This window comes from Drosophila nasuta, chromosome 2R (assembly GCF_023558535.2).
Source record: "Drosophila nasuta strain 15112-1781.00 chromosome 2R, ASM2355853v1, whole genome shotgun sequence".
Classification (NCBI taxonomy): domain Eukaryota; kingdom Metazoa; phylum Arthropoda; class Insecta; order Diptera; family Drosophilidae; genus Drosophila; species Drosophila nasuta.
In genome coordinates this window covers 30,699,335-30,709,647 of record NC_083456.1, presented here as the reverse complement: position 1 = coordinate 30,709,647, position 10,313 = coordinate 30,699,335, and the positions used below count along the sequence as shown (strand labels likewise).

The window sequence follows — 10,313 nt, the reverse complement described above, 5'->3', positions numbered from 1 at the left end:
CTGCGTGGCACCCACACCAGCAATGTCTGGATTACATTTCGGCAAACAGATCTCACTATTCTACTACAACTCGCTCGCCGGAATCTTAATCAGAGCCAAAAAATTCCGATTTTTGTTGCTCTATTAACGCGAAGACATCCCTTGAAATACTTTGGTCAGGGCCGAATCCCACTTCTGATGTCGGAGTCTGTTCTACCGAAGTCTGTTTATTCATTATCGCGAAGCGAGTTTCGATGCTCTCACAGGCGATTCTACGAGCACACTGCCCGCTCGATCCTTTTACTGTCTACGCCATAGCCATCGAACCACACTCGGCGACAGCGTCTCGACGCTGTCGCCCCGCAATAACTGTACTTGGCAAAGCGACAAAATGCGGACAACCGACAAAGCGAAAATGAAGAATGATGCAATCTAACATGCACACTCTTAATTACGCATTGACAATGTGCCGAAACGCACAAGCAACTACGCATTGCCAAAATGCCAAAGTGCACCTTCAACTACGCAGCAATGTGCCGAGACGCACGCACAGCTGCGCAGTGACGTCCGTGTGTCGAATCTGCATTACATACTCTCCGACATATATTTATTCATTTCAGTTTGTTGCTACTTATATTCAGCGTTGATTATTGAAGAGTTCAAAGTGTGTTCCATGACTGCTTCTTCCTTTTTGTTCATAGCCAAGCGAAATTGCAGAAAAATAATGAAGTAACTAACGACGGCAAAAATGAACTAAAAGAAAATATTAGAATACAAATTTGGTATAATTTCTGTTAGTTATTTAATGCTCTTACCTTGCCCAGCATTTTATTGTTGAGCATGAAGAAGCCGCCAATGCTAAACTGACTTCGTTCTTGACCCAATTGAGTGGAGATGCTCAGCAAGCCAGAGTTTAGTTTTTCATGCCAACGATTGGCAAAGATGCCATGAAATAGGGAACGAAATTGCAGTTGCAGCTGATCACAACGTGTATAAATGCAGCAGGGAACACAGATCTCCAACAGTTTGCCCAGCTCCTCAGCAACGCCATCTGAAATGAAAATATATTTTAAATCTTACCTTTTTTCTAATTATTTCATATAGTTTAAATATGATTGTCTATCGATATGTCAAATATAACATTCGGTATATTTTCAGTATTTTGTTGTATAATATTTCGGTATATTTAAAAAAGGACGAATCCGTATATTTGGTATATTTGAAATGTCATATTATATCAATATATCAAATACAGTATTTGGAATATTTGTAGTATTTTTTTAGTATATTAATTCGGTATATTTTTAGAACAATCCGATACTATTTATCTTTTTATACCCGCTACCCATAGGGTAGAAGGGTATTATAACTTTGTGCCGGCAGGAAATGTATGTAACAGGTAGAAGGAGGCATCTCCGACCCTATAAAGTATATATATTCTTGATCAGCGTCAAAAGCCGAGACGATCTAGCCATGTCCGTCTGTCTGTCTGTCCGTCTGTCCGTCTGTGTGTCTGTCCGTCCGTCCGTATGAACACCTAGATCTCAGAGACTATAAGAGATAGAGCTATAATTTTTTTTCGACAGCATTTGTTATGTTTGCACGCAGATCAAGTTTGTTTCAAATTTTTGCCACGCCCACTTCCGCCCCCGCAAATCAAAAAAATAGAATAACAAGCGTAATTTTAAAGCTAGAGTTACGAATTTTTGTACATACAATAACAACTATAGTAGTTATGATTCCTGGTTGCGATCAGATAAAAATTGTGGAAGTTATTAAAGAAATACTTTTGTATGGGCAAAAACGCCTACTTACTAGGGGTCTTAGTTGCTTTGGCCGACAATCTGGGAAATTGTGCCGTCTAGGGTATATTTTGAATGGTGTACTATATCGATATACCAAATATACCATTTGGTATGTTTTTAATATTTTGCAGTATATTCGGTATATTTTGAAAATGATACCGCAATATTTTGCCTTTATTCAAAATGGGTAGCGGGTATCTCACAGTCGAGTACACTCGACTGTAGCTTTCTTACTTGTTTTAAATGTGTGTACTATATTTTTGGTATATTTCAAATTCGATATACCAAGTATAGCATTTGGTATATTTTTATATTTTTGGTATACAACATGGGCATATTTTAATAATTATAGCGCATAATTTGTTTTTTTGTGTAGCGGGTATTTCATAGTCGTGCACACTCGACTGTAGCTTTCTTGCTTGTTATTACTTAATTTTTATTATAAAAAGTAACTTTTTCTATAAAAATGTTTAATCCATTTGGTATATTAATATACCGAATATAACCGTCGGTATTTTTTTAGTATTTATGCGGTATATTAATTTGGTATACTATAAAGTTAACACCCCACTGTTTTTCTTTTAATCTGAAGGGAAAGCAAGTATAACTGCTAGTATATTTTAAGTATTTAAGTGGTATTTTAACTTGGTATATTATAAAGTTAATACCACACTGTTTTACCTTTATTCCGAATGTGTATTAATACCAAATATAACTGTTAGTATATTTGTAGTATTTTTCTGGTATTTTAATTTGGTTTTGCTTTTATTCCTAATGGGTAGTGGGTATTAATTAATATTAATAATATAACAGTTAGTATATTCGTAGTATTTTTGTGGTATTTTAATTTGGTATATTATAAAATAAACACAGCATTGTTTTGCTTTATTTCCTAATGGGTAGCGAGTATCTTTCTTTCAGCGAGCAGTCCTGTAGTTCCATTGATTAATGTTTCGAGACTAAAATGAAGTCAACTTAAAGCCTGCTTTCAATAATTAGTATTAATTTGCTAAAGTGCAGATAAACGAGCAGCTAATTGATGCAGTCAACTTTTAAATGAATAGATTATGTAGCAAGTAAAGTATAGATTCCATCGCAGAAAGTGAAGTTAATGCAGCGAAGCATTTTGACACAGCAAGGCTAGATTGATGACCTCTTGTGCTTGGCTTTTGTCCATGAACATAATTATGAACTGCATACAAATGATGAAGTAGCTTATCATGCCAAAAATAAACTGAAAGTGAGAAACAAAGTATTAAAAAAAAAAGAAGAAAGTAATTGCTTTCTCACCTTGCCCAGCATTTTATTGTTGAGTGTTATATATCCTCCAATATTAAACTGACTTTTTTCCTGTGACAATTGAGAAGATACTTTAAGCAGTGAAGAGTTTATTTCGTATCTTAAACGATTTCTAGAGACACCATGAAAAAGCGAGTGAAATTTGCGTTGCAAGAGATCGCAGCGAGTGCAGATCCAACATGAAATGCAAATTTCCAGCAGCTTTCCAAATTCCTCAGTTGTAGTGTCTGTAAAGTAAATGGATTAATAAAAATAGAAACTTTATCTTAAATCTACCCTTACACAGCTGCATTGCAAGGGCGTTGGTTCTGGTGCTGTTAAAATACAACCAGTAAGGCATCACTGAGCTATCCACAAAGCACTTCATCATGACCATGATTAAGCTCCGCTCAAAGTTCTTCTCGATGTCGCGATGAGTTTTCCAGAGCAGCTGATGTAATTGTTGCAGAACAGCCAAACGTTGCACCTGCAAGTTTAACTCCGATGCCAAAGAACTATGTGATAGTCTCACAACAATATCATTTCCCACATCATTGAGTTCCTTATAGAAACCCAATATAAGCGTGGCATGCAAACTGAACTCCATGCATCGCAGTGTAAACACAAGCTCAGAGTACAGATGACAAATAAGCAGCAGCAAAGTGTTGGTGGAAATAATATTAAAAATTGTTATAGAAAACAAAATGGAAAATCGAATAGCAATGATTTTATAGATGATGTTGCAGTATCTCTTAATCCTTTTGAGTTTTACTTTGTGTCCGAACTGAATGCGCAGCACGTATCGAATTTGTTGGAGCTGCTGTTCAATCTGATCGCTGAGATTCCACCAGAGCAGCTCCGTGGCCATCACAGAGTGTCCCACAATGAGAGTCACAAAGTTGATCAGGTCGAGCACACGCGAGACATCATTATTAATGGCATCAAAGATGACTTCGTAATTGAAGGAGAAACGCCATCGAAAGATGCCCAAAATGTAGATGAAGAGAAGAATGTTGTAGAGTATCTTACAGCCGAGTTCCGGTTGCGGTGGCAGCAACAGCAGCAGGTGCATCAAGTGGCGCATGAAGCGCAACGAGACGTTGTGCAATTCACCTGGCACATGCCACATGACTGAGAGACAGTAAATTCGAATGGTGGCAATGGCTGATCAATTAGCAAATTGCTTGATGCCAAACAATGTGATTACAAGTCAATTGGCATTAATTGAATTACTGTGAAGTATATTTATTCATTTCAGTTTGTTGCTACTTATATTCAGCGTAGATTATTGAAGAGTTCAAAGTGTGTTCCATGACTGCTTCTTCCTTTTTGTTCATAGCCAAGCGAAATTGCAGAAAAATAATGAAGTAACTAACGACGGCAAAAATAAACTAAAAGAAAATATTAGAATATAAATTTGGTATAATTTCTGTTAGTTGTTTAATGCTCTTACCTTGCCCAGCATTTTATTGTTGAGCATGAAGAAGCCGCCAATGCTAAACAGACTTCGCTCCTGTCCCAATTGAGTGGAGATGCTCAGCAAGCCACAGTTTAGTTTCTCATGCCAACGATTGGCAAAGATACCATGAAATATCGAACGAAACTGCAGCTGCAGCTGATCGCAGCGTGTATAAATCCAGCAGGGAACGCAGATCTCCAATAGTTTACCCAGCTCTTCAGCAACGCCATCTGCAAGGCAAGTAATGAAATTATATTTCAGGTCTTACAATTTTTGATTCCGTTTATGTGGTATATTTTAAATGTGATTGTATATCGATATATCAGAAATAACATGCGTTAAATTTTCAGTATTTAGTTGTATAAAATTTCGGTATATTTTAAGAATAATATGGAAATATAATAATATCCATATATTTGGTATATTTGAAATGTGATGTTATATATCAATATTTTAAATACACAAATTATTTGGTATATGTTCAGTATTTTTCAGTGTATTAATGTGGTATATTTTAAAAATAATCAGACATTGTTTGTCTTTTTTATGAAAATGCTTGGATTGTAATTTTGGTATATTCCAAATACCAAGTATGGCTTTTGGTATATATTTAGTATTTTTGGTATGCAGAATCTGTATATTTTAATAATTATTCCACATAGTTTGGTATACTCCAAATACGATATACTAAGTATAGCACTTGGTATATTTTTAGTATTTTTGGTGTACAAAATTGGTATATTTTAATAATTATACTGCACAATTTGTCTTTTTTTTAAATGTGTAGCGGGTATTTCACAGTCGGGCACATTCTAATTATAATCTAATTTTTATTATAAAATATAACTTTTATAGATTTAACTTTTTTTAAATTTCTCTACTTACACAACTGCAATCCAATGTAATCTCTGTTATAGAATATATTGAGATACACCCAATAAGGCATCACAGAAGCGTCCACAAAATACTTGAGCATAACTACAGTGAGGCTTCGCTCAAAGTTGCACTCGATGTCGCGTTGTATCTTCCACAGCGATTGATGCATGTGTTGCAGTCGCGAAAGTTGTTTAATAAACAATTCATGATCAGTTGACGTTTTCTTCCACTCAATATTCAACTTCTGAGCAAGTTCTTTGCCCGCCTCAACCAACTTTTTGTAGAAAGCCAAGACCATTGTTGAATGCAAAGTAAATTCACCGCAGCGGAGTGTAAAAATCACCTCAGAGTAAAAGTTGCAGATGAGGGGAACCGAGGGATTTTTGTCCACAATACAATTGTAAATTGAAGTTGCCAGCAGCAGCACAATTCGTATAATTATTAATCTATTGATTAGTTTGCAATAGTTTTTCAAGCGTTGCAAATTCACTTTGTGTCCAAATTGGTGTCGGAGTTCATGTCGAATCTGTTGAAATTGCTGCTCAATGTGCTCACTGCAATTTCTCCAAATTAAATCCAAAGCCACAAGTATGTGTCCGGCAATCAAAGCAACAAAGTTGGCAAAGTCCAGAAAGCGGGAGAGATGATCGTGTCGCACATCGTAGACCACACTGTAGGGCACAAAGAAACGCCAGCAGCAGATGATGGTGAGGTAGAGAAACAAAACAATATTGTAGAGTATCTTTAAGAACAAATAGTTCCTTGGTGGCGTGAGTATGAAAAAGTGCATCAAATGGCGCACGAAGCGCAGCGAAATGTCGTGTAGTTCGTTCGGCACATGCCACATGACTGAGGTGGCATTGTGTGGCAAGAAGGAACAATTAATAAATAGTAAAATGTATTAGAGTAGACTTCAAAATACTCTAACAACACTTACCACGAATATTAATTGCCTAGGTTGACATTTTGAAAGTAGTACTATATTAATATACCGAATATTACCGTTGGTATATTGTTTGTATTTATGCGTTATATTAATTTGGTATATTATAAAGTTAACACCCCACTGTTTTTCTTTTAATCCGAAGGGGAAGCGGCTATTAATATACCAAATATAACTGTTAGTATATTTTAAGTATAATATTTATGTGGTATTTTAACTTAGTATATTATAAAATTATGCTTTTATTCTCTATGGGTATTAATATACTAAATATAACTGGTAGTATATTTTAAGTATTTATGTAGTATTTTAACTTGGTATATTATAAAGTTAATACCGCACTGTTTTACCTTTATTCCGAATGGTTATTATTATATCAAATATAACTGTTAGTATATTTGTGGTATGTGTGGTATATGTGTGGTATATTATAAAATTAGGACCGCACTGTTTTGCTTTTATTCCGAAGTAAGTATAAGTATATTTTGTAGTATTTTTTGGTATTTTAATTTGGTTTTACTTTTATTCCCAATGGGTAGCGGGTATTAATATACCAAATATAACTGTATTTGGTATAATTTGGTATATTATAAGATTAAGACCGCACTCTTTTGCTTTTATTTCGAATGTGTAGCGTGTATCTTTTCTACTTGTTAATAGTTCATTCATTAAGTTGCCTTAAGATTGTCATTTTATATTGCCAAGTTACAGCTGTTCTAACATCTTTTATTTCATACATTAAACACTCTATGCTTTTGGAGGAACTAAAGAACCCTTAAGGCTTTCGCTACACTTGCTGGCAATTAATAGACGGCGAGATTAGAAAATATATTTTATATTATTGTTTCAACTGCTGTCTGGCTGAAAAGGTTTGAGGGAATGTAAATTGTTGTGGTCTCAAGTGATTCATTGGCTTTCATGTGTGCTGTGTGTGGATGGCCTGATAAGAGTCTGTTTGTAATCACTTTTAATGCCATTTCGCCCATTCAAATTACCATCAAAGTGACGTCAACAACTTGGAATCGGAGCGTGTGAGGAATTATTTGTTAATTTCATTACAGCAAAGTGAAACTCGCATTCACACTCAGACTCAGACTCACTTTCACAATTGTACTCGCACTTAGAGGCAACCACAAAGAGCGTTGGAAATTGCTTATCAAAAATGTGGCCAGGTTCGAGGGGTCGCATTTGCTGGGGGTTGGCTGTCAAACACACACACACACACACACACCGAGACTGAGGCACATTACATAAATTTGCATGCCTTTATTGCAGCTCAAAAGACAGACAAGCAAACAAGCCACACACACACATATACACAGAGGCAAACACACGCTCAGTTTATGCAACCACTGAGAAGGCACTTTGTTTGCACACTTGTAAAACACCTACGTACTCATACCCATACACACTCAGTTGCTGTGGTGGGAGGCGTTGAACGCCTCCAGTTATTTGAGGTAATGACTTAATTGCCACGCTACTGCCACGCCCCCGAGTCCTTGAACAGGCTTCCAGCTTGATTTCCCCTCCACTTTCACTTGCGCGCTCGCATTACACTCTCAGTGGCGGCTGCCTGCAATCGGGCTTCATAATTTGTGCAGGTGTCGAGAACGCTTTGTCTTTGATTGCGCGTCTGGTGCGTCTCTAATCTCTGCCAGCCACATCGCAATCATCGAGAGCGGAGTGTGGGAACGGGAGCGGGGGGGCCAGGAGTATCCTTTGTGCTAATACTGCTGCCACTTCAAGCACTCTAAGCAGCTGCCATGCCAAAGAAGAAGGAGTCCTTGCTTAAATTGAAGCAATCGTGTGGCGTTGATTTGTATAATTTTGTAATTTGTATACCAAAATGTGGCCACACATGTGTATTTGCATTAGACTCTTGGAGTTGGCAATTTTACTTTCCCTAGGCCATGCCAAATATATATAAATAAATTAAAGTACAAACCCATCCTGCGCATACCAAAATAACGAGTATATACTACTTATTACGGTGTACATATGTATGTGTTTTGTATATGTTTGTTGCCACCACGTGGGGCGCTTGCAACAATTACAACAATGTTGCCGCAAAAAAACATAGAAAATAGAACACGAAATTAGATGTAAATTTAATGCAATTTGCCGCAACAGAATTCATTAATTTATTGTAATTGCGTTTAAATAAATATTATAAATTTCTATGTTATTTGGTGAACATAAAAAAACGGGAAATATACATATGTATTTTAATATATTTTAATTTATTAACCATTCACTGAACTTGGCTTAGGGACATTTTAATTAAACGACTATAAAAATTACAATTTCCGTACACAAAAAATTAAAAGATTTATGCGAATGAAACTGTTCCAATAACGTATACTAAATATAAATATACTGCATTTACAATTAAGGCTTAAATTTGGAATTGGTCTTTCGCTTGAAGAAATTTTAATTTAACTAAATACCGATTTCAGTTCTATTCAGTATATAAAAATACTGCATTTACAATAAATGATTAATTTTGTAATAGATTTTTAGTTTGAAGACGCTTTAATTAAACTAAATGCCTATTTAGTCTGTACTTTATATATAAAAATACTGCATTTACAATTAATGATTAATTTTGCACTTGAATATTAATTTGAAGACATTTTAATAAGGAGATTATTAAAGCTTAATTTTCCATATTAAAAAAGGAAGAAATTGATGCAAATAAGAAAGTGTCAACAATGAATACTAAATCCCTGTTTTAGCTGCATTCAGTATATAAAAATACTGCATTAACAATTAGCGATTAATTTTGCAATTGAATTTTAATTTGAAGAGATTTTAATAGGGCGATTATTAAACTTTAATTTTCCATATTAAAAAAGAGGAAAAAATGTATGTAAAGAAACAAGTCTGAATAACGAATGCTAATTCCTTGATTTAGCTTTACTTAGTATACTAAAAATACTGCACTTACAATTAATGTGAAATTCTTCTGAATATTAAAAGTTACTTAGTTGTTTACAATTTTTGATATTCAGAAGAATTTTTTCATTAGGTTTAAAATGCAGTATTTTAATATACTGAGTACAGCTAAAACAAGGATTTAGTATTCATTTATTTAGTATTCATTATTATCCTTTAAATAATCATATATTATTCTTCTTATTGTGTTCTTCTTTAAATTAATCTGAATAATCTGCACTTAGTATTTTTTTACGATTCTTAGTAAGTTTGTAAAATACTAAAAATGCAAGAAGTATTATGTTGACTTCTGACTATTTCTGTTGCTGCCCTCGCTTGATGGTGCTTCCCATTCTCCGTTCTGGCCAAACGTGTGGCAAAAGAAAACACTTTTTGCAAATGTAATTATCGGCATATTTGGCACAAGTACGAATATTCCAACAAAACACACACACACACACACACACACTCATAAGAAAGTGTGGATGTATTTGGATGCTTGTAAGCAGCTGGCACGTGCCTACAGAGTGAGAGTGAGAGAGAGAGGGAGAGAGTAAGCTGATGATGACAGAACTCCCCAGAACACACATTTTGGCCTTTAGTTGTGGGGCTGTGGCTTTTGTAGCTTTTGCTTTCTAATGGATAAATACATGAATGTGTCAGAGAGTGAGGCAGATTCATCTCATTGCCACAGCTGCTTATGATTGCAATTCACACACAAAAGTGCGATGTGTACACGATATGAGTGTTTGTGAGTACTTTTGCAGTGTAACTCATTTCGTGTTATCTGATTTTAATTTGGCGCAATTTACCTGTTTGCACCTGTTGACCTGATGTAACTCCGGGCACTTCGCTCCTCACATTTTCGGTACATTGTACATTAAAAATATGCAAATGTTTTGCGAACACACTTACGAATGTAAATATGCTAATTTTCGGGGGCGAAAATTGATTTTGCAATTTAATTGGAAATGCCAAAGCAAAGCTTTTTGTACTACATATTGTTGCGATATTGTTTGTAATTTTATTGTTGATTGTT

At 35.2% G+C, this 10,313-nt stretch overlaps 2 protein-coding genes across 4 annotated transcripts; both read right to left on the bottom strand.

Moving 5' to 3' along the window:
* Positions 1-604: 604 nt before the first annotated feature.
* On the bottom strand, positions 605-4,191 carry LOC132785205 (putative gustatory receptor 98a). Its single transcript, XM_060791198.1, has 5 exons — positions 3,366-4,191; positions 3,075-3,310; positions 2,916-3,018; positions 795-1,030; positions 605-732 (listed from the first exon to the last, which is right to left on the bottom strand). Exons 1-5 carry the CDS (start codon positions 4,189-4,191, stop codon positions 607-609), a joined length of 1,527 nt encoding a protein of 508 aa, XP_060647181.1. The 3' UTR covers positions 605-606.
* A 96-nt stretch (positions 4,192-4,287) lies between these two features.
* LOC132785969 (putative gustatory receptor 98a) lies at positions 4,288-10,313 on the bottom strand. Of its 3 annotated transcripts, XM_060792310.1 has the most exons (4): positions 10,087-10,313; positions 5,407-6,068; positions 4,516-4,751; positions 4,288-4,453 (listed from the first exon to the last, which is right to left on the bottom strand). In XM_060792310.1, exons 1-4 carry the CDS (start codon positions 10,146-10,148, stop codon positions 4,328-4,330), a joined length of 1,086 nt encoding a protein of 361 aa, XP_060648293.1. In that variant the 5' UTR covers positions 10,149-10,313; the 3' UTR covers positions 4,288-4,327. The 3 variants fall into 3 exon arrangements, 1 of the variants encoding a protein (XP_060648293.1); XR_009632380.1 differs by lacking the exons at positions 4,288-4,453; positions 5,407-6,068 and having other exon boundaries at positions 4,668-4,751; positions 10,087-10,177; XR_009632379.1 differs by lacking the exons at positions 4,288-4,453; positions 4,516-4,751; positions 5,407-6,068 and adding an exon at positions 9,456-9,794 and having other exon boundaries at positions 10,087-10,177.